Here is a 24,745-nt window from a genome sequence, read left to right as displayed (position 1 = left end):
TACTGGTTCACTCCCTTAAATGGCTGCCAAAGTTCTGCTGAAGCCAGGAGTCAGAAATCCCATTCAAGTCTCCCAGTGGATGACACAGGCCCAAGGATTGTTGCTATCTTGCGTGGCTTTACCAGGTGCATGAGTAGGGAGCTGGATCAGAAGCTTGGCAGTCGAGCTTTGAATCGGCACTCTGATGTTGCGGCATAACCTATATGACACAAGGTGCTGGCCCCGTGTATCTTAAAAATGTGGAGCCTATATTGTAGTATATCAGATTAAATTGCTGCTTGCAATGTCAGCATCCTATTTGGGTGCTGGATCAAGTCCCAGCTACTCCACTTCTAGTCCGTTTCTCTGCTAAAATGTGCCTGGAAAAGCAAAAGAACATGGCCTGAGTTGTTGGTCCAGAAGGAGTTCAGGCTCTTGGCTTTGCCCTGGCCCTCGTGGCCAAGCAGGGACTTAATCAGTGTATGTGAGGTTCTCTCTGTCTCTGTCTTTTTCTCTTTCTCTCTATAGCTCTGCCTTTTAAATAAATAAATCTTTAAAAAATTAAAAGTGTATTATGTGTTGTTATGTAGTGTTTACTTTGTGGACTCAACGTTACCGAGACTTACCCGTGTTAAAGTAGCTAGAGTTTATTCAGTTTCATTGTTATATGTTCCGTGCAGGATAAGAGTATACAAAAACTTTTTTTGTATGTATGAAGTTAGTGTTTGGTCTAGTGGTGAAGATGCCTGGATCCCATATCGAAGTGCCTAGGTTGATACTTGGCTGTTGTTTCAAGTCCAGCTTGCTGCTAATGCAGACTCAGGAAGACAGAGGTGCTGGTTCAACCACTTGGGTCCCTGAGACCCACAGATGGGACTTGGATTTGGTACCTGACTGTTGACTCTGGCCTGGGCTAGTCTTGGCCTTTGCAAACAGTTAGGGCATAAATTATTGGATGAGAATGTGTTTTCTCTCTCTCTGTCGGCCTCTCAAAAACTTAATTTATTAAAACCAGAGCAAGACAAAAATGTTTCTTTGGTTTCTTACTGATACTTATTGATAAATATTTCTTTTCTCTTTTAAAAAATTTGTTTGTATTATCATGACCAGTAAGTACTCTCCCTTTAAGATTTATTTTATTTATTTGAAAAGCAGAGTTATAGAGAGAAAGAGAGAGAGAGGTATCTTCCATCCACAGAATCACTTCCCAGATGGCCGCAATGGCCAGTGCTGGGCTAGTCTGAAGCCAGGAGCCAGGGGCTTCTCAGTGTCCCACATGGGTGTGGGTGCCCAAAGACTTATGCCATCCTCCTCTGGTTTCCTGGGTGCATCGGCAGGAATCTGAATTGGAAGTGGAGTGGCTGGGATTCAAACCAGCACTCATATGGGGTGCCAATGTTGCAGGCAGTGGCTTACCTGATATGCCACAGTTCCAGTCCCATGACAGTGCTTTTTAGGAACTCTATTGTGCCAATCTCTTTGTCTGTATACTCTATCTGTACTCTAGGGTATTTATGAGGGAATGAAATGGATGAGTCACAGGTTACTTAAATGTTCAACTTTATAATATAGTGCTAGCGTCTTTTCAAGGTGATTGTGCCACTCTGTAATCCTACCAGTAGTGATGTATAATTATCCTGTTACTTCATGTCCTGTTTAGCATAGGGAATTTTAAGACTTAGTTTTTGTTGACTGAATTGAATTAAAGTGGTGATAATCTTATGGCTTCTAGTGTTGCTTTATATTTTCCTGGTTCCCTTCTAATCTAGGCTATCTCTTCTATTTAATCCGTTTGTTTACTCCTGTGTCTGTCTGAAATTGGACACCTATTTCTGGCATGTTCTACCTCTTTATTCTCTGCCACAGCATCTTGGCTCATTTTTAACCCTTGGTCTTTCATTAAACTTTCATATTGGGCTGTGCAGTCATACGGAATGGACAGTGACCTCTAAAGGCTGGGTAGTGTCCATCTCGTGGAGGGAGAGTTGTCCAGTCAGCTGGAGGTGGAAGGGAGAAGGAATCAAAGAGCATTGGTAATAAAAGACTGTCAGAGCAAAGGCGTCAAGAGCAAGAACAAAACAGGGAGTTGTGTTTTTAAACTAGAGGATAGAGCATGACAGAGGAACCACAAGAAAGCCAGGAGGCTAGATAAGGCTAGATTGCGGAAGGCTTTGCATGACAAATGGAGGGTTTTGTCTTGTCGCCTACTGTTTTTCATACTCTTTAGAACTGAGTGAAACACTTTATTTTTCTTGCATCAAAATTCAGAATATTTCAAAGTCAAGACAGTAGATTTCTAAATTGTGAAGAGATTAAGGATTTTATTATTAATTTTAAAGATTTATTTATTTTTACCCGATAGGCAGAGCAACAGAGAAGAGGGCAGACACAAAGAGACCTTCACCGCCCAAACAGCCTCAATAGCCACAGTTGAGCCAAAATGAAGCCAGGAGCCAGGAGCTTCTTCCATCTCTCTCATGTTGATGCAGGGGCCCAAGGACTTGCGCCATCTTCTGCTGCATTTCCAGGCCAGAGGCAGGGAGCTGGATCAGAAGTGGGGTAACTAGGAGTCAGATCTGCACTCACATGGGATGTTGGGGCTGTAGGCAGAGGATTAACCTATTAAGCCACTGTGCCAGCCCCAAGAAATTAGTATTTTAGACAAAACAATGCTCAACTCCAGAAATTTAGTATCAGACAGTAAAAAAAAAAAAAATGTAAAACTAAATGAATTTTTTTTTACTTCCACTGTGAAATCAAACAGTTCCTGCAAAGATGTGAACACGTTCTGAGGAATGCTAGTGGTGTCAGAAAGTGGAGTGGGGCGTAGGAGGGATGCCGGGAGGGGAAGCTGGAGTATAAACTGCTGAGAGTCACTGATGTGGGGAGAAGGAAGAACTGCATGGGCAGAAATAGGGGCAGCAGGCCAGCACAGACACGGGTGGGAAATGCTGAGGCTTCGGAGTTGACAGTGTGGTGGAGGTTGACTCGGTTCCAGATGAGATTCTGTTTCTCTTCATGAATGCATGCCTTGGTGTAGCCATGGATGTGCTTCTGGTATAGCATTCTTGCTGTGACATATTTTCCTTTGGGAAACCCTGCCCTCTCTATGTTTGCTTGCCTGAAAGCAAATCTTGACCCTTTTTGCACATGGCCAAGTGGGAATGCCGTCTTCACCTAAGAATCCTGCCCTCCCAGGGGTGTGAAGGGGCTCTTGGAACACCCCTGGTTAGCCTGGTCCTTTCTGGAGGCTTCCTAGCATTCCCTTCGTGGTTTCTCCTGTTAGCCACTCTGGGAGTGAGCTCGCAGTCACAGCAGGCTTTGCTCAAGGCTTTGCCCATCAGCTTGTTGAATGCCACACCTGCTTGGGGCACCGGCTTCTGGCTCCAGCTGTAGCCACCGTGGCCATTGGGGAATACATCACTGAATGGAAGCTCTCTCTGTGTCTTTTTTTCCTATCTCCCTGTGATTCTGCCTTTCAATTAAACAAAGTAAATAAAATAAAATAAAATAAACCAGTAGGCATGTCCACTAATACCATGTGGAATGGGAGAAGATTTCTAAAATAATTGCCCAGGCTTAGCTAGCAGAAGGCCTTGCTACCACGAAGGTAATACAACTGTTTCTTCATGCGCAACTGTTTCTTCATGCTCTGTGCTCCAAGAATCCTTTTCTGAACTCAGGGAAGTTTCATGTTCTGTGTTTAAATGTTGCTTCTTTCCTGCTTCTGTTTCCTGGGTCTATCATGCATGTTTCTCATGTCCCTGTGTTACTTTGTATTCTTTCTTTTTCTGTTCTCCCTGAGGATTTTTTTTACTTTTTGAGAATGTCTTAAACTTCTACTGACATTACTGATTTTTTGTTTCTTTATTTTACTGCATTGAAAAACCTGCAAGTAATATTTATTTTGGTTTTGAAATGTCTTACTCTGCATCCTATAATCATCTATAACCTTGTTTCTTCACTTCCAATTTTTTTTAAAGATTTATTTTTATTATTATTATTATTTTTATTGGAAAGGCAGATATACAGAGAGGAGAGACAGAGAGGAAGATCTTCCGTCCAATGATTCACTCCTCAAGTGAGCGCAATGGCCGATGCTATGCAGTGCGAAGCCAGGAGCCTCTTCCAGGTCTCCCACGTGGGTGCAGGGTCCCAAAGCTTTGGGCTGTCCTCGACTGCCTTCCCGGGCCACAGGCAGGGAGCTGGAAGGGAAGCAGGGCTGCCGGGATAGAAACGGCGCCCATGTGGGATCCCAGGCGTGCAAGGCGAGGACCTTAACCACTTGCGCCACCGCGCCAGGCCCCACTTCCAATTTTTATTTATTTCACTCTATATTAGCCAGATAAAATATTGAAACACAATTAAAAAAAACATTTATTTATTTTTACTGGAAAGTCAGATATACAGAGAGGAGGAAAGACAGAGAGGAAGATCATCCATCCGTTGATTCACTCCCCAAGTGGCCAATATGGCTGGAGCCAAGCCGATCTGAAGCCATGAGCCTCTTACGGGTACCCCTCGTGGGTGCAGGGTCCCAAGGCTCTGGCCCGTCCTTGACTGCTTTCCCAGGTCACAAGCAGGGAGGTGGATGGGAAGTGGGGCTGCTGGCACCCATGTGGGATCCCGGTGCGTTCAAGGAGAGGACTTTAGCCAGTAGGCTATCATACCAAGCCCTGGGACAAAGTTTAAACATATTCAAAGGTTACCTTTATGTATTATTGCATTTACAACGAATACATTTGTCTTCTCAAATGTAGATGGAATCTAGATTGGAATCTAGGCCATGTTTTCTAGTGTAAGAGAGGGTTCAAAAACAACAGGGAAGCTATATTGTAATTGTAAAGAAAGCTTTTTAAGATGACTTATGGTTTGAAGTGTTGGATTACAAATTTCGGTAATACAGCAGTAGGAGTACATATGAATACATTCATCTCTTATGATTGTCGAATTCATTTTTTTCTACTGCAGCTCATGCATGAGTCAGGTCCTCCTGTTGCAAACAGCAAGTGTCCTCCACATGGTACTGTGACTAAACATTGTCCCCTCTCTGAAACACTTCCACCAATAGCAGAGTGCCCATCCTCACCTCCACGGGGATCCTGGTTTTTCGAGTGTTTCGATTCAGACTCTTGACTGCTCCCACCAGGATCATGCAGGGTGCATATGATTGCCAAGTTAGGAGAAGTTGGTGTCCTTTCTTTGCCCTGCCTTTTCTCTTGGAGGACAGACTTGCTTTGTCAACATAGATAAGCTATGTCTTGTGCTCATCCTAAGTTTCCGTTTGGCAGGTAGACCATAGCCTTCACAGGAGCTGGCAGTGTTAGGCACTTAGGGTTGCCCCACATGGTGGACTCATTGATGATCTGATGAAATTTATTTCAAATATTTACTATGGACAGATTGTAAAATATAAACCTGTCGTTAACTTTCACAAGTTAAATGACTTCATATTATTCACAAAACAGGAAACTGGAAATAGATGCTGAATGTGCTAAGAATACCTCCTCTATTTTTTTTGCAGATTACCAAAATCGAAAATGTCAATCATCTGTGTGATTTGAGAGTTTTAAATCTTGCCAGGAACCTTCTAAGTCATGTTGATAATCTTAATGGACTGAATTCACTAACCGAACTCAACCTGCGACACAATCAAATCAGTTTTGTGGTGAGTATGAAGATGGAATCAGTATGTGCTTTCTGGCTTTTTCCTTAAACAGATGCTGTATCATTGCAAAGTGAAACTGCAGTTATTAAATATTTTTCTGGATTTTTGGTTGTCGATATTATTAAGCTTTGAATTCTTAAGGTGCTTTTCACTTTAAAGGGTCAGTATAAAATTAGAAACAGAATTGCAGTTTCCTCATGAAGTGAACTTGAGTCATGAATGACCCCTGAATCCTTTCCTGTTCTATAACAGATGTAGAGCTAATGAGAAGGACCTGGTGGGGACTGATTTTGGAGGGATTATGGCTCTGAGAGTGGAAGGCCCCAGAACAGAGGTTGGAGCTGGGCAGACACCTCAATCTCGTGTCCTTGGCAGTTGGTGAAGAGCTGCTGGATACAGTGGACAGGGCCTTCTGTCAGACAGCAGAGGCCTGCTTCTGTTGGACGGCAGAGGCCTCCTTCTGGTTTCTGCTTCATCTCCCATCAGTTATGTGCCCTTGGATAAATAACTTCCTGGGCCTCAGCTTAGTTTTTTTCCTTTAACTTAGTGACATTAGGTAGTTTGTTGCTAGGCTAGTGTTTGGCTTGTTGACTGAAAACACAGAGATGGTGGAGAACTGGCCCATGTGCAGGAGAAAAAAAGTGTGATTATGGGGCAAAATTACAGGAAGGAGACCCTCAAACTCCAAGATTTGTGGTTTTGCTGAAATACAACAACTGAATAGCACCCAGGAAGACTTCTAATGTTCTATAAAACATTGTTTTATTTTTGTTTTCTGTAAATTTCGTTTGTTTTGACGCTATAGAAAAAAAAACCTTAAGTTCTTGCTATTAAGTAATTTTTTAAAAATATGATTTATTTTTATGTCTTTATTTGAAATACAGAGTTAGAGAGATGGATGGAGAGAGAGAAAGAGGGAGAGAGATGGAGGGAGAGAGAGAGATGGAAGGAGGGAGGGAGGGAGGCAGAGAGAGAGATATCTTCCATCTTCTGGTTCACTCCGTAAGTGGCTGCAGTGCCAGCCTTGCATATGGGTGATGGGTGCTGGTTGGTGGTGTCCTGGCTGCTGCACTAACAATCTAGCTCTCTGCTTGTGGCCTGGGAAGGCAGCAGAGGGTGGCCCAAAGCCTTGGGACCCTGCATCCACATGGGAGACCTGGAAGAAGCTCCCGGTTCCCAGGTTCAGGTCAGCTTAGATCTGGACATTGTGGCTGCTTGGGGTGTGAACCAGCAGGTGGAAGACTGTCTGTCTCTGTTTCTCCTTCTCTCTCTGTAAAGTCTGCTTTTTGAATAAAAATAAATCTTAAAAAAAGACAAAAAAAAAAATAGAGGTAGAAAGAGAGACAGAATTCTCATCCACTGGTTCACTCAGCAAAGACGTGTAGTTGTCATTAGTTGGGCATGCTGAAGCTGGGAGCTGGACACTCATGCCAGGTCTCCACACGGGTGACAGGAACCCTCCTGCATGGGCCGTCATCTGCCTCCCAGAGTCTGTACCAGTAAGAAGCTGCAACTGAGAGTAGAGCCAGGACTTGATTGTCCACCCTCATTTCATGATTTTAACTTTCTTGAGCGGCTGATAATCTGTTCGTGAAGTATCTTGTTGTATTATGTTACCCACCAGGTCTTTTTAATGTCTCTCTCTCTCTCACTAGATTTGTGTAAGTTCCTGAATCCTACACATGGAGAGACTTCTGTTTAGACAGAGTGGCAGAGAAAAAGCAGGCTCATTCTGTAGTTGGCAAAATAGGGATGGTTTTACTTTTGAGGGTGGAAGAATGTTATTATTATTTTTTTTATATCTTTCCCCATCTGATTCTATCCTAGCAGTTTTTAATGCTCTCCAAAGATAGAACATCCACTTCTCTGTCATGACAAGTATGTCAAGTAATGTATTGTTTAAGAACAGTTCTGGAAGCTTTAGTTGAGGATGTCCCTTACTAACGGCTCTGTGGATTACTGTGGAAGTGACAGACACGGGGCAGCATGGGTTTGTGGGGGCTCAGGAGTAGCAGACTTTCTATCACACACCTGCTTAGATCAGCACAAGTAGTCACAGTGCAAGTCTGCTCTGGGAGAGGTCCCCACGCTGGACGTGCAGTGAGGTGTGCCCTGCTGGGAAAGGTCTGGAAAACAGGGTCTCCTGCTATCCTGGGCCGAGGTTCTGGCTGCCGAGGGCTGCCTCTATAAAAACCCCATCAGCTTTCCACCTGCCAGAGATTCAGAGAAATGTTGACCTATTCATGGAACTCTCCTGTTTGTAGGATTTCCATTAGTTTGCTCACATTAGTGTATTTTTATTGCTTTATATATTAAATCTTGGGAAAATGAAACTAATGTGTTCCTTTTCCCTAGCCTGAGTATAAGCCTGTGACTTTTAGATTCAGAAGAGTTGTTGGCTTATTTACAAATACTTTTCTTAGAAATTTCAAACCTAATATCATTTCAATTTGTATGGAATCTTTTTGAGAATCATGAAACACGAAAGAATAAGAAATAATATTATAAAGATATGTATATCCACCAATCAACTTAATGAATACAAATCTTTCAGATGTAGTTGACACTAGTTGTGTGACTCTGTCCCAGCTCACCCCTTCCCCACTTTGCAGAGGTAACCCAGACCGGAATTTGGCAGGATTTGGTTACTCTCATACACGGATGCTTCCCTTTCTCCCATATATGTGCACTCCCAGTCTGTAGCAGTTGCATGCTTTTAACTTCTAAGTGGCATCATGTTACATGTATCTTCTTTTAAAAAAATATTTATTCATTTGAAAAGTAGAGTTATAAGGCAGGAGAGAGATGGACACACACACAAGCATGCACACATGAGTACACACACACACACACACACACACACACACACACACACACACACACACACACACACATCTGCTGGTTCACTCCCTAGATGGTCACAGTGTCCGGGTTAGCTAGCTGAAGCCAGCCAGGAGCCTGGAACTCTGAGTCTTCCAAGTGTCTGTCAGGGCACACGTACTTGGGCCATGCTGTACATGCCTCACAGTGGGCCAGGAGATGGAGATATCTGTGTCTCTGGCTTCCCTTCTCCATCTCTGAATCTGCTTTTCAAATACAAATAAATAAATCTCTAATTTAAAAGAAAGGAAATCCTTTTCTTTTCAGAGATGAGATACAGACAGGTGAATTGAGAGCTCCCATGGGCTGGCTCATGTTCCAGATGCCTGCCAAAGCTAGTTGTGGGCTAGGACCAAAGCCAGGGGCTAGTAACCCAGTCCCGGTCTCCCATGTGGGTGGCAGGAGCCCAGTCACTTGAGCTATCACTCCTGTCTCCCTAGGTGTGCATTGACAGAAAGTTGGAGTTAGGAACCGGAGTCAGGTATTGAAACAAGCTCCTATGATGTGGGAGCTGGGCACCTAAACCATTCTGCCAACGTGTACCTTCTTCCGGGACAGTGTTGTGGCACACTGGGTTAAGCTGCTGTCTTTGACTCTTTGATTGCGTGTTGAAGTATTGGTTTGAGTCCAGCTGCACTGCTTCCAGTCTAGCTACCTGCCAATGTACCTGCAAAAGCAGTGAAACATGGCCCAGTGCTTGGGACCTGCCATCCATGTGGGAGATCTGGATGCAGTTCCTGACTCCTGGCATTGGTCTGGTCCAGCACCTTCTTCTTCTTCTTCTTTTTTTTTTTTTTTGTTACAAAAAGATTTATTTGTTTCATTTGAAAGGCAGATTTTATATATAGAGAAAGCGAGGTAGAGAGAGAGAGAGAGAAGGTTTTCCACCCTTTGGTTCACTTCCCAAATAGCTGCAGTGGCAGCTGAGCTTATCCAAAGCCAGGAGCCAGAAGCTTCTTTTGGGTCTCCCACCCAGATGTGGGTGCAGGGGTCCAAGGACTTGGGTTCTCTTCTTCTGTTTTCCCAGGGCACTAGCAGGGAGCTGAATCAGAAGTGGAGCAGCTAGAACATGAGCTGGTACCACACAGGCTGCTAGTGCCACAGTGTGGAGGATTATCCAGTTGTACCACTGCGCTGGCCCCGAGAAAGCATTCTTGACTCTGGAACAGAGGTCAGATGTTGTAGATGGCCAAACTTTCTTCTTAGCCTTGAACTTCTGAGGATGACCACAAGGAGGGAGAAATGTCCGTTTCATTGAAGTTACTGAAAATTTGGATCTTTTTGTTGTGGAACTTTACGCACTACCTGACACAAACTATAGTATGGCTGCATTGTTTTAGAAGATTTGTTTTGTTTGTTTGGAAGGCAGAGTTGGAGCGAGGGCGAGGCAGAGAGCCCTATGCTGGTCCAGCACCTTCTGAGACAGCCATTTGGGGAGTGAACCAGCAGATGGAAAGTCTCTCTCACTCTCTCTTCTTGCTATCACTCTGTTTCTCCTTCTTTCTCTCTAGCTTTCTACATTTTGGTGAACATGCTGCACAGACTGTAAAATAGGGAGTGTGGCCTGTTTTCCCATGTATGAATACGTTTTATCATCTTTCTTGAAAAGACCTCAATTTCACCACTGAATTGTAGGCATTTCTGTTGAATTCAAGTGAAAATCAGATGCGTCATTTTCTGTACTTGCTCTGCTGTTCTATTCCTTTGTCTGCTCCTGTTCTATCCTTTTGTGCCACAACATGCCTTGCTAACTACTCTGGCCATGTTACCTGGAAGTAGAGTGGAAATTCAGAAACTGCTGCAGCGTTATGGTAACTACAGATATGCATTCATTTTGCATAATTTGCTTTCTGCATAAGCATGAGTATTTTTGCAAAAGAAAATATGGTTAAGTAAATCTAAAAGCACTTTTTCTTTAACAATGAAGTAAAATTCTGATTATTGTAAATTTATTTTTTCCAATCTGTATAAAATTATTGCCATATTTAACAGATTGCTAATTGTATTGCTTAATATTTGTGTTTCTTGAATCTATAGATTCCTGTCTTTCACTGATTATTGAAAAATTCTGAGTCTGTGTCTTCAAATATGGTATTTCCCATGTCTTCCTTTCTGCTTTCCAAATACCTAGTAAGCCTTGTATTGGCCTTTCCCTACCAGCCTTTGCTCTAGACCCATTACAGTTTTATCATTCTTAGCATTTCTCTGTTGCATTTCCACATACTTATTCTTTTTTCCTTTTAAAAAATTATCTTATTCATATGATGTTAACAAATTTCACATGTTTCACAATTTTAGGAGCATAGTGCCACTTCTCCCCTCCCCTCCCTCCTGCCTGCTTCCCCCTTCTACCTTCCTGTCTGTGCCTTCTTGCTTTTTATTTCTCCCAAGTTTTTACCATGACACACTCTCAGTTCACTTCTCAATCACAGGCTTAACATTCCACTGGGTAAAGAATTCAACAACTTGAAAGTAGGAAATAAAAAACTTACCATTCCTCAAGAGTATATTCAAAGGCCAGGTCTAGCAGTCAGGTCACTTCAATCCTATAGATTATATTTGTGGTATTCTGTGTGTGTTAGTACGGATCAGGGAACATGTATGATGTTTGTCTTTTGGGACCTGGCTTATTTCATTAAACATAATGGTTTCTGTTTGCTTCCCTTTTGTTGCAAAAGACAGGATTTAATTCTATTTTATGTTTGAGTAGTATTTCCTAGTGTCAATATACCGCGTTTTATTTATCCAGCCGTCTGTTGACACACATCTGGGTTGATTGCGTATCTCAGCTATTGTGAACTGAGCTACAATGACCAAGGGTATACTTGCATTTCTTTTTGTTTTTTCTTTTATTTTTAATATTGTTTACATAGTTGAGAAGGACACACACCGATGTGGCCTCTGTATGGATGGAGGAAGATGGGTGGGACATATCTTTCAGGTTTTTTTTTTTTTTCTTTTGTGTCCACACGAAAGGAGGGTGAGGAGATAGAGGGCAGTCATTTGGTGACACCTTAGAGACCCCGATGCGGGGAAGAGTATTCTGAGGGTGTTACTTCAGTGGTTTTTCTAGTTCTGAGACATTGTTGGTTTCATTGGCTTGAGGGATGAGAAAATCTCTGTGAAGTCTGTTGGTTGACAAAGTATACCTTAGTGAATCCACAGGCCCAGGGACATGCTGGAAAGCTTGGCTAGGAGAATTGTCCAATCTTTTCTGCTTTCTGTCCTCTGATGAGGATTTAATGTCTCCTGTGGACTGACCCAGATGAGCTGGCCATCATGTTCTCTGTGTGCATCTGGACATGCTGTCCACTGCACAGGCATCATCAACTGAGGAGGCCCAGTCCCAATACATGCACACCAATGTTAGACTACACATCCTATCATTTTTCCTGTGACCAGGGTCCTGAGTGCAGCAGTCTAGTTGGGGAGTCCCCCAAGAAACCTCTTGTAGGGTAACCTCAGACTTAACTCTTGTGCACACCAGTCAGTGCAGGGTCAGGTTTGGTCTGTAATCTGCACCAGCCAGTGCACATACTGCTGTATGCAGCTGGCTGGTCAGTTTCATCTTGGCCACATATGTTGTATGAACCAACAAACCAGTGGGTGTTACAGCCCAGGCCAGCCAACCTGCCATAGGCCCAGTCATCATATATGCCAGTGTGTGCCACAGCTTGGTTGGGGTAGTCCCTCAAACTCCGACCAGTCCTGGTTTTTGTATGTATCAGCATCTGCTGCAGCTTAGCCTGTCTTAGCTCACATCCCATCCAGCTCTTGTGTACACCTGTGGGTGCTGTAGCTTAGCTCAGCCTGCCCCACCCCCAGACCTGGCTCTCATGTATATCAACAGCTGATGCCACTGCCTTGTTCTGCCTGTCCTGCCCCCAGCCATGGTTATTGTGTTCAGTAGCAATAGGTTCAGCCTAGCGTGGGAGAGCCTATGGTTCTGCCAGGCATGTTCCTAACCCCTGATCTTGTGCTTGCCAGGGGATCCTGTGGTCCAGCTGACATGACTCACACCCAGTCCTGGAACTTGCTAGTTGATGCTGCAGCCTAGCCTGGCTGACCCATATGCATTCTGGTTCTTGTGTGTGCTAGTGCGTACAGCAGCCTAACCCAGCCTGGGCCTCCTCCGGGCCAACTTACCCCCAATCCCAGCTGAGAGCTGTCAGGCTCACCGGTGGAAGCCGCAGCCCAGCAAGGAATCCCTGAAGTTCCCCTCAAGGTGTGTTCCCAGAACTGGATCTTGCATGTGCCAGCAGGTGCTGCAGCCCAGTCTGAATGGCTCACGCCAGTCTCAGCATTCACAAGCAGGTGCTATAGCCTGGCTTGGCCTGACTCACTCTCAGTCCCAGCTCTCGTTGGTGGGTGCAGCAGCCTTGCCAAGCCTGGCCTACCCTTAGCCATCTTGTGAACTGACAGGTATTGCCGTCCATGTTGGCCTGGCCTGCATACTGTGCTGGCTATCACTCATGCCAGTGTGTGCTATGGACTGACCTGATCAACCTTCTCACCCTGACCCACCTCATACATATACCAGTTGGTGCTACAGTCTAGCCTGGTCTAGTCTGCTTCCAGCCCCAGTTCTTGGGCTCACCAGCTGGCCCAGCAGGGAGATTCCCCTAGTTCCTCTGACAGCCACCGCTGAAATAAATCTCATGTGTGTTGGTGGGTGCTGCTGCCCAGACTGAAGTGGCCAGCCCTCATTCCTGACACTCATTGGTGGGTACTGTAGCTTAGCCTGACTGACCTGCAGTGTGTGCTATATCCTAGCTTGGCCTGGCCCACTCCCAGACCTAGCTCTCATGTGACCTGGTGGGTGCTGTGGCCTAGCCTGGTCTGTCCCATACCCATCCTGGCTCTTGCAATTGCCAGCTGGTGCTGGAGCCCAATCTAGTCTGCCCCAAATCCAGCCCATATGCATGCCTATGGGTGCTGCAGCTTTGGCCAGCCTGGTCTGCTCACAGATCCAGCTCTCATATTCACCAGTGGGAACTGCAATGAGCAGTAGAGTCCCCAGCATCCTCCTACCAGGCCTGTTCCCAGCCCCAGGTCTTGTGCATGCTAGTGGATGATTCAACCCAGACTGGTACAACCCATCTGCAGCCTCAGCTTTCACTGGTGGGTGTTGCAGCCTAGCGGAACCAGGCATAGCCCACACCTTGTCCTGGAGCTCATGCATCCCAGCCAGTGCTGAGGCCTGTCCCAGTGTGGAATGTCACCAGACTTGATCCACAGAAATGCTGAGGAGTGCCTTGCGTAGCCGGACCTCAGCCCTGGCTGTTGTGCTCCCCTGTGGGAACTGCAGCCTGGTAGAGAAATTCCCCAAACTCCCTACCAAGCTTGTTGACAACCCTGTGTCTCATGCATGCCAATGGGGGCAGTGGCCCTGCTTGGTATGGTCTGCCCTCAGTTGCAACCCTTGCATGTACTGGCTGAGTCATATGTTAGATGTATTTTCAGATCTCTGAGTACCTTTTCCTTGTATCATCACTGGCATTTATTTGTATTTATCTGTATTTTTTATTTCCTGGTGATGGTCATTCTAGCTGAGGTTGAGGTGAAACTTCAGTGTGGTTTTAATTTTTATTTCGCTGGTGACTAGTGATCCTGAGCATTTTTTCATGTGATGATGGGCCATTTGTATTTCGTGTTTTAAAATTTGCTCATTCATGCTACCCACTTTAACTGGCGTGTTTGTTTTTTCTTGTTGAGTTTCTTGAACGGTTTATATGTCCTGGATAGTAACCCTCTATCAGGGTTGCATAGCTTGCATATATTTTCGCCCATTCTGTTGATTGCCTCCTCACTTTGTTGATAGTTTCCTTCATAGTGTGGAAGCTTTTAAGTTTCATGTAACCACTGTCATTTATTTTTATTTTGATTGCCTGTAATTCTGGGATCTTTCTCATGATTTTTTGACCTATACCTATGTCCTGCGGATTTTTGCCTATGTTTATCTAGAGTAATTTAGTGGTATCAGGACATAGATTTAGATCCTTGATCCGTTAGAGTTGATTTTTGTAAAAGGTCTAAGATAGGAGTCTTATTTTGTACTTCTGCACATATAGATTCAATATTCTCAGCAATATTTGTTGAAAAGACTGTCCCTTCTCCCTGGACTGATTTTAGTTCACTTGTCAAAAATTAGTGGCTATGTTTGTGAGGGTTCATTTCTGAGATTTTCTGTTCTGTTCCATTAATCTGCATGTCTATTTTTGTGCCAACACACACCTTTTTTATTACAACTGCCAGTAATATGTCTTAAAGTCCAATATTGTGTTTTCTTTACTTTGTCTTTGCTGTGGGAGATTGCTTTAGAGGGGATCCCATGCTGCTGGAAGACCACACCTGGACCCAAGCTGGCAGGAAGGCTGTGAATTGCCTGGGGGTGGGGTTTGGGGATGTTTGGGAGAGGGGACTGCTAAGAGAGTATTTTACAGGTTTGGAATCTTTTGGGGGATTACAAGGAACAGGCCACTGCACTCACAGATGAGGACTGTCTTTGGGAGGGCTTCCATGGTCCAGACGGTTGCATTCACAAGTAAACAAGGGAGTTGAGACTGGATGGTTTAGAGAGGGGAAGTGCTGTGTGTCAGTCCACACACAGTCAGACCAGTGCAGCTACCACATGGAAGACCTGAGCTGAACTAGATAGAATAACTTGCTGCCTGCTAGCACACAAGAAAGCTAGGGTTTGGGATCCTGCCTGGAAGGGCTAGGCCACAGTACCTGCCAGCGAGTGTTGGAGCAGAGAATGGGTTACAAAAGGCTAGGGCATGACAATAACTGGCATATAAGAGAACTGGATCTGGGTTCAGATTTTGTAGGGGATTTGTGAGCTCACTCCTGTGGGGCTGCAGCACCCACTTATTTGTACAAAAGCTGGGAGTGGTGACTAAGCTTGGCATGACCTAGGCAAAGCTCATGGGAACTGGGATTAGTAACAGTCTGGGCAGACTCAGGCTGTAACACCTGTGGGCACACACTAGAACTGATTTCAGGAGCAGGCTAGGCTACAGTACCCACCAGCACATGCAAAGGGTAGGAGCCTAGCATCCACCAGCACTCGTGAGATCCAGATTTGGGAGTGGGCCTAGTGGGAGAACTTGGGGAACTCCATGACTGGGTTGCAGCTCCCTGCTGGTAAGCATGAGGTCTGGGACTGGGGATGGGCCAGGCCAGGCAGGGTTGCACACTCATCAGCATGTGTATGTGCTGGCTCAGGGGGCTGGCCTGGCTGGCCAAGCTGTAGCACCCACTGGCATGCATGGGAGCCAGGAGTGTGTGTGAACCACATCAGGTTAGGTGGATTCACATAGAGCCAGGTTGGGGACAGGCTGGACAAGGCTAGGCTGTAGCACCCACTGGCAAGAGTTGGGCCAGGAACAGGCCAGATCAGGCTAGACTGCAGCATCTGCTGGCAATTGCTGAGACTAGGTTAGAGCCATGTTAGGGTGGATGAGAGCAGCCACCAAGATCCAGGGCTGGGAGCAGGCCTGGTAGAGGAATTTAGGCGTCTCCCCTGCTAGACTGTGAGAGCTTCAGGACTGGGAGGTGGACCAGCCTGCACATGGCTGCAACATCCCTCATGTGTATGGACTGGATCTTCAGGAGGGTCAGACTATGCTAAACTCAATACTCACTGGTGCTTACGACAGCCAAAGTGGGTGCGGGATGGGCTGGGCTAGGTTGTGACACTTAATATCCACAGGAGAGTTGTGTCTGGGGGTTGGCTAGGCATTGCTGGTTGTCAAAATGGATATTGGTCTGTTGGGGAGGGCTGTGGTATCTGCCAGTGAATACCTGACCTTGAGGTGGGTCATGCAGGCTGGGCCAAGCACCCACTGTGCATGCAAGATTCATAGGTGGGAGCAGGACTGATAGGGGAGTTTAAGGAACTCCCCTGTTAGGGCTTAGCTCCTACTGGTGAGCATAAAGCTGAGGCTAAGGGCAGCCTGGGTCAGGCCAGGATACAATACCCATCAGCATATGAGTAGGTGGAGATGGGGGGAAGAGGTGCAGGCTGGGCTGAGCCAGGCTGCAGCACCTGACAGCAGATACTGAGATGAGGCCAACCATGCCAGACTGGGCTGCAGCACCCTCCAGTGTGCACAAAACCCAGTGCTGGGCAAGTCTGGTAGGGAAACATTAGGGGGGGCCACTGTTCCCACTGGTGAGTGTGAGAACTAGGACTGGGGTGGACTGGGCTGGGCAGTGCTGCAGCACCCATCTACCTCAGTGTAAGCTGGGTTTGGGAGAAGGCCAGGCTAAGCTAGGCCACTGCATGTGCTAGTACATATAAGAGCCAGAATAAGTGCAAACCGGCTGGACATTGTTGCAGTGTCTGTCGGCAAGTACTGGGCTTGAATGCAAGTCATCTCAGGCTAACAACATACTCTCTGGCAAGTACAAGACCTGGGGAAAGGAGTGGGTCTAGTAGAGGAAAGATGGGCACTCCTCTGCTAGGCTGCATCTCTCCCTGGTGAACATGAGAGCCAAGGCTGGGGGTGGGCCCAATTGGACAAGGTGGCAGCACCTGTTGGCTTACATGTGGGGTGGATGTGGAGGTGGGTTGGGCAGAGCTAAGCTGCAGCATTATGGGTGTGTACTAGCACTGGATGAGATGTGAGATACGCTGGACTAGAATGCTGCACATCTCAGCACATGTAGGAAACAAGGCTGAGGGTGGGGCTGGGGAGGTTTTTAGGGGTTGGCCCAACTAGGCTTCAGTGTACAAGATCTGAGTTTGTGGCAGGTTGGGTTGGGCCAGGCCACAGCACCCATTGTTTTGTGTGGGAGATTGACAAAGCAACTATATTCACTGGTATGTGCATAGGCTGATGTGGGTGACAGACTGAACTTGACCCCACACTAGATGGTTCACAGGCATGGTTTCTTGGGGGACTCCCTAACAAAAAGGCTGGATTATTAAGGGGAAAAAAATCATAAGATATGATCCAACCTTGGAGTTCCGTTGGGGCTGGGACTCCTCAGTTGCTGATCCCCATTCAGTGGAGAGCATACTCAGATGCCCACGATGGACATGACATCCCGTCCATCTAGGCCAGCAGAGGAACTCATGTGCCATGTCAGAGGATAGAAAGCAGAACAGGTTGCACAAGTCTCCTGGTGAGAGTTTGGCAGCAAGTGTCTTGGTGTGTGGGTGCAGTAGTGTAGACTTTGTCAACCAATAGACCTTGCAAAGATTTTCTCAACTTTGAAGCAAGGGAACCAACCATGTCTCAGAACTATCTAAACCACTTGGTAGCACCCTCAGAACATTCTTCCCCACATAGGGGTCTCTAAGATGACATCAAATGACTGTTCAATACTGGGTACTGATGTAATTTGGCAGCAAGAACCAGCACCGCCCCTCACCTCCCCACCCCCGCTAACCTCACCCTGCCCCACTCCCTGTCACCATAGATGAAGAAAAAAGGAAAAAATTGGGAACACTTGCCTCACCCACCTTTCTCTGTGCCCCAACCCTTCCAGCCTTGTTTAGAGGCCCACATGGGCATACACCCTTCTTAACTATGTAAACAGCATTAAAAATGAAAAAAAAAATTAAAAACGTTATTTTAGCTGTCCAGGGTCTCTTACGTTTCCATATGAATTTTAGCATCATTTACTTTTTCAGATCTGAGAAGAAGAAAGTCATAGGTATTTTGATTGGAAGTGAGTCTATTAGGTGCTTTTGACAGTATAGGCGTCATTGATGATAGTAATTCTTCGTATCTAAGAAGATGAAAGACTTTTCCATTTTTTGGTTCTTCTATTTCTTTAATGTTTTGTAATTTTCATCAGAGAGATCCTCCGTATCCATAAATTTATTTCAAAGTGTTTATATTTCTTTGCAGCTGTTGTTGTTTTTTGGATGGTCTGAACTGGCTTATAACTCTAGCAAGACATGTGACACCTGATTTTCATACATTGCCTTGATTTTGTTGAGGAATGTTCCTTTCATACCTAATTTGCTTAGGGATTTTATCATGAAGGGATGTTGTATTTTATCCAATGCTTTCTCTGTATGTATAACGCTAATGTGATTTTTATTCTTCATCTTGTCACTTGATTTGGGTGAATGATGTTTCTGGTCGCTGTTGGGTTTGACTAGTATTTTGTGGAGGATTTTTGCATCTTTGCTTATCAAGGATATTGGTCTATAGTTCTATTTATCGTGTCACTTTTTGACTTGGGAATTAAGGTTATGCTGCTTTCACAGAAGGAGTTTGGGAGGATTCACTGCTTTCTAAATGTTTTGAACAATTTGAGAAGCATTGGAATTATTTGTTGAAGTTTGGTAGAATTTAGCAATGAAGGCATCTGGTCTTGGTCTTTTCTTTATGGGGAAGGATCTAAGGACTGACTCAGTCCCTTAGTTTTTGGTCTATTTAAGCTTACGGTGTCATCATGACTCAGTTTGGCTAGATTTCTACAGATTTATTCTATAGTTCCACTTCAGCTTCCCTCATTTCCCCGCTCAGTATATCTAATGTGGTTTTCAGTCCATCCAATGAGGTTTTAATAAAGACCACAATGTTTTGTTTCTACTGCTTGAATTTTTCTTCCCATAAATGCCCAGTTTTCTTTATTTAGTACCCTATTTTCTCATGTTTTGAATTCTTTCCTTCTTGTAATAATTTTAAACTTAACTGTTCCACAATCTTTATCAGGTCACTCTGTTTTATTAAATATTGGCAGTTTCACATTTATTGCCTGAAATGTTTGCTAACTCTTGCTCCTAGTAATTTTCTCTTTATAGTTTAATGTTCTGGGTTGGTCAGTATGCTGTGAAATCTTGAGTTGAGTCTGTCTTGAGGCTTCTTTTTTTTTTTTTTTATAGCTATTAAATCTGGCTCTCCTAGATGAGGAAGACTGGTGTTTGTCTGGTGTTTAGCTCCCCTCTAATTTTTCTTCATTAGGATTTTGAGAGCAAGGTAGAAGAAAACCAGATGAGCAGAGTAGGATGGGCCTGATCTCACGATGACATTTCCACAAACTGGATGATGAGTGCACAGAGCAGACTCTGTCACTGTGCGTTTCCATTGCTACTTAGCCTGTCTGTGTACAGTTGTCCGTGGGATGCTTCCCCGTCATCCATTGCTCCTGTGGTCTGTGTCTGCTTCCTAAAATGATGGGTATGGCAGGCAATTGTGGAATTAATTGAAGAAACTTTTACTAAGAAGGAGTACTTTTTTTTGCTTCTAAACTTGCTTGGTGATTTGTTAATAATGGTTTGTGGTTCTCAAAGCTGATTGCCCTATATGTTCTTACGCTGATGTTTTGTATGACAGACTGGGTAACACTAGTGAAAGTAGCTGTGATTTTATTGTAGTCATTTTTGTCCTACTTAGTGCATACCAAACCTCCTTTCTGTTTCACTTTCTTTCTCTGTGGGAGGCTGCACTAAAGATAGCTCTAGCAATACATACTCCACACTTGGTCAGGTTGCTGAATCATTTAGTTCTTTTCTGAGGTGTGGAAATACCAGAGAAGTGATGTCTGAGCAGGCAGAATAGGCCTGTTTCTCAAATGGCAAGCCATGATTATTTTGAAAAACAGAATTATAATCTTAGAATGATAGTGAAGTAATTTTGTCTATTTAAAAAGCTTATATTTTCGAAGCACATGGTTTTATGTGTTCAAAAACATTTTGAACATCATGTTAAGTTTTATGTTCCTGTTAAACACCGTGAATCTGAGACAGTGAGCAGATGAGTATCAGATGAGCTGCAGTCACCCCTCCACACAGAGATTTGGTTTCATCTTCTACGTGTTATCATTCTGGCTGCTTTGTCACAGTTTCTCTATACTGAGAAGAACTGTTAGGAATATTTAGTGCTTCATGGTAAAACAAATGTGTTGCCTTTTTCTCAAAGAGTTTGAGGATTTAGCTTCCTTTCCCCATCATTATCTCCTTTCCCCATCATTCCAAAAATGATCATCTCCTATTTAGGGCATAAGCAGATTGGCAGATGCTTGCCACTCCAAAGTGCCTCCAGCATGACCTATTGATCATGCAAAGCTGACAGACAAGAAGAGCACATTGCACAATCGTGGGTGTTGTCGACTCAAGGGCAGAGGCAGCTCTTCATCTTTGAGTTCCGGTGGTCCTGTTTTAGGGTAGGTCTCTTCATGCACAGGCTTGATTGAAGTTAATACAGTTCTGATGTGAAAGGTTGGTGGTGGTTGATAGAGCAAGGTGAGAGTTTCAAAGTGAAGGTGATAGTGATCCCATTTTCCCCAGTGTTGATTCAGTTTCACGGTTATTGATTAATGCCCCAAGTTTGGCGATAGAACAAACATTTCTTCTGAACATTTCTTCTGTGTGAGCAGAGACATGGGGTCATTGGTTTCATTTTTTTTTCCCTGTAGGAGACATCCCTCCTGAGAGCATTCTGTCCTCTGACTCTGCTGGCCTCTACACCTGCTTTCCCTGAGTCACTCTTTGATTTCTTTTTATTTATTTATTCTTTTTTAAAAAAAATTTACTTATATATGTGAAAGAGTGACAGAGAAGAGCAGAGAAGAAAGAGATCTTCAGTCCTCTAGTTCACTCCCCCAAATGGCCACAAAGGCCAAGGTTGGGCCAGGAAAAATTCAAGTGTGCAGAACTTCATCCAGGTCTCCATGAGTGGGTGGCTGCTGGGTCTCTCTTGGCTGCTGTCAAGGTTACTAAACCTTTCTCTTTCTCTCTCAATGTTTTTGGTATTGGTTTATTTTGGTTTTAACACTGTTGGATGGAGAATCCCATAGCCTAGATTTTAACTATTTTCCATGCTGGGTTTATTGTCTTGTGCTAGAGGAGCCACCTTCTTGTAATTTTTTAACAAATCTCTTTTCTAACACAGATAATTGATATGATGTTTTCTCTGATATGTTGCGAAGATTTCATTATAGGAGTATGTCTCAGGAGCCCAGAATAATAGCTTATCATTTGGCTAATCCTCCCCTTTCAAGCACCAGGATCCCACATGGGTGTCAGTTTGTGTCCTGGCTGCTGAGGCTACTCCACTTGGGATGCAACTCCCTGCTTGTGACCTGGGAAAGCAGTGGAGGACAGCCCAAAACTTGGGGACCTTCACCCATGTGGGAGACCAGGAAGAGCCCTAGGCTCCTGCTTTCGGATCAGCTTATTTCTTACTATTGTAGTCATTTGGGGAGTAAACCAGCAGATGGAAGATCTTTTTCTCTGTCTCCCCTTCTCTCTATAAATATGCCTTTCCAATAAAAATAAATAAATCTTTTAAAAGATTTTTTTTTTTAAATCTCAGAATTGCTCAAAAATTATTTTGGAACAAAATTTATTATGTGTAATTATGCTTTTCAAAGTTCTGGTAATGCTATCTAAGGCAGTGGCTATAGAATGTATGAAGTTAAATCTTTTTTTTTTTTGCCTTATGATTTATTGTACATGCTCTACGTTTGTCAGGCAATGAAGCCTGAAGAGTTTTGAAAATTTGATAATGTAGATTTAAAGCAAAATTTGTTTTGGAAATGAAGATAATTAGAAAGGACTATAATTTTATCAAGCAAACAACTTAATGAGATCTTTTCCCCAAAATTATAGCTTGATGTTATTGGACTTTATGTTATAATTGCAGAAAATTGTGTCTTCTTTTTTAAACAAATTTTGTTTTTTAAATAATGATTACATGGTTGATTAGGGTGGGCAGGATCAAGGTTTAGGGAAACTTGGGTGAATTCATTGCTCCCAAATTTGCTATTTCTTCTTTTTGTTCCTGGGGGAAAGGGAGAAGCAAAGGGGGAAGCCACTCAAAACTTTCCAAATGTCCAAGTACCCAGGGATGAGGAACCGCTACCTCATATCACCCCAGAGTCTCGGTGTGTATATATTCTGAGAGTTCTGTGAAAGTGCTTTGGATAGTTCTGGAATGCTGCCTACTTCACTGATCCGGGGATGATGTCACTCTCCCAATGGCCATTGGCTCCACTCACCGAGATTTCTTGCTGTCATCGTTTGTTTGGGGTTGTTGTCCAGTTAGTTCTGTTCTCCTTCTGCTGCAGCACCAAATGTGCTGCCTTATTCTCCTTTTGCAACAAGTCCTGTGTCCACTGCTCTACCATTTTTGTTATGTAGTGTATGTTCTTTCAGGCGAGTCTAAGTACCTGGGTCAGGTGTCCCAAGCATTGCCACATTCCCCACCCCTGGGGCTCCTAAACCCTGTACCCACCTAGTAGGCGAGCCCTGAGACCCGGGCCAGGAGACCCAGGCCCCACCAGATTTCCCATCCTGGGGGAAAAATTGTATCTTGAAAGGTGTTCACAGTTTCTGAAGGTGGTTTGCTGGGGTTTAAAGAGATAAATGAATTTCTTTTTAAAAACAACTGGATTTAAAGGAGCTCCAGGGTACTTTCTTTCAGGATCTCCCAGTTGGATCCTGGCAGCAGTTCTTGGGTTTAGAAGTTTTCTAGATAGCGTCCTGGAAGAATTTGGGAGCAGAGATTCGTCAGCAGCACAGAGAGCTGTCAGTGGGGCTGTGACTGGTTTTGCAGAGGCTCCTTGGCAAGGAGGCTGTCATTGCTTTTGGAAAATAGGAATAAAATTAGCCCTGCCACTAGCCCAGCACTTCATTTTATCAAAATATCAGTGACAAAGTAGCTGGAAGAGGTGATTCAAGAAGTTTGCCGACAGCTAAAGCTGCTGTTTCAAAATAGTGCTTCAGAAGGGGGTTGAGAAAAAGAGGGGATTGAGGGAGAGGAGAAAAAAAGGAAGGAAAGAAGCTGATGACTTGGGAAACAATCCAAGCAGACTTTGATTAGATTTGTGTATTGATGATAAAAGTATAAAAACTGCATATGCTTAAATGTGTCTGCACAAACTTACATGACTGAGAGCTGTTGTAAATTATACTGCCCTAAAAATGAAGAACACAAGAAGCGATGGTATATAGGGCTTTAAAGAGCAGAGTACTAGATTTTGGGACCACTGGACCCTTGTCCTGTCTCTGTCTGTCACACAGAAACCCACTGCCAGCCCTGGGACCATCTTCCCATTATTTTCATTGTTTTTAAAACATTTCTGTGTATAAATCTCAACTTTTTCTATGGGTAACTACCAAATTAGCAATGATGTGCTTTAAGGGTGCTGTGTGTGACTGTAACAAGGCTGATGCCAGTAAGCTTAGCGTTAGGTCTGAAAATTGCCCTTATGCTGCCCTTCAGTGTTGTTTACTATGACCTGCCTTTAGTTTTATTAGGATAATTGTCTGTGGATCTATTTATTCTTTACTGTGTGGTATACCTCCTGGGGGTTGAGAATAATGAGGTAAAATAGCTTTGAAATTCTCACTATTATTTGGGATCATTGTATTAAAAAAAAAATGAAGGTTGGGCTCTTCACAAATGTTGGCAGGAACTGTTTGTGCTACAGTTGAAATGCTGAAGTAGCGTTTTGGCATCTTTCCCGAGAGCACGCTGAGACTCAGCAGCACCGGCTCTCTCTGTTCACTTCCGCGCTCTTTGCTGGCAAGCAGTGCAGCCTGCTCTGCGGATGTGCGGAACCCTCCCATTTAATCTGCAGTGAGGAAGAATGGAGCTCAACGTCCAGTCAAAATCAGTGCTGTAGCCAGGTTGCAGTAAATGAAAATGACTCTGTGTCTCAGCAGCTGAGCCCAAGGATGCTGCGAAGAGCGCTGCTCTTTCAACAAATAAATTTTGCTTTCTGTTTCCTTCTAGAGAGATGTGGATAATTTGCCCTGCCTCCAACGTCTGTTCCTCAGCTACAACAATATATCTAGGTAAGTGGAAATTCCCAGCTTGTCATTTGTTAGTAACTGGATTGTGTGGTTGGTAGCAAGGGCTTTAGATTGAGGTTGGAAATACCGTGGAGAGTTTCAGTGACCTGGAAGAGCTAAAATTGAAAAATGACAGGACAGTCTTATGATAAAGTTCTTTGCGCAAGAATTATTGCCTCTAGTGCCAAAATGATGAAATTAGTACAGCGTGTGCTTTTTGTTGAATTGTACTTAACAGTGTTTCTCTTGTCAAACATGAGCACTTGGAGATTTCAATATGCAATTTGCTGTCCTTTGTTTGACATTGACTGTACTAGTCAGTGTTGTTAAATTTCTTTCATAGATAATAATCAGTAATTTGTGTAGCTTCTAAGCAATTTTGATATTTGTCACTGAGTTGCTTGCTAATTAGGTCATACTTAACTATGGTTAACTTGGTATCTGTGCTTAGAATT

The 24,745-nt window shown here is 44.1% G+C and overlaps 1 protein-coding gene across 4 annotated transcripts in view; it reads left to right on the top strand.

The window, feature by feature from the left end:
* Positions 1-24,745, top strand: part of LRRC49 (leucine rich repeat containing 49) — a 169,156-nt gene that overhangs the window by 29,253 nt on the left and 115,158 nt on the right. For all 4 annotated transcript variants that reach the window (XM_040968958.1, XM_040968957.1, XM_040968955.1 and 1 more), the window contains 2 exons: positions 5,504-5,647; positions 24,232-24,293. In XM_040968958.1, coding sequence (XP_040824892.1) covers positions 5,504-5,647; positions 24,232-24,293 — 206 coding nt within the window. The remainder of the gene's footprint in view (positions 1-5,503; positions 5,648-24,231; positions 24,294-24,745) is intronic.

The sequence above is a fragment of the Ochotona curzoniae genome, unplaced genomic scaffold (genome assembly GCF_017591425.1).
Source record: "Ochotona curzoniae isolate NIBS_2020 unplaced genomic scaffold, NIBS_Ocur_1.0 scaffold_4701, whole genome shotgun sequence".
NCBI lineage: Eukaryota > Metazoa > Chordata > Mammalia > Lagomorpha > Ochotonidae > Ochotona > Ochotona curzoniae.
The sequence above is the reverse complement of the archived record's forward strand: the minus strand, read 5'-3'. Positions and strand labels throughout refer to the sequence as shown.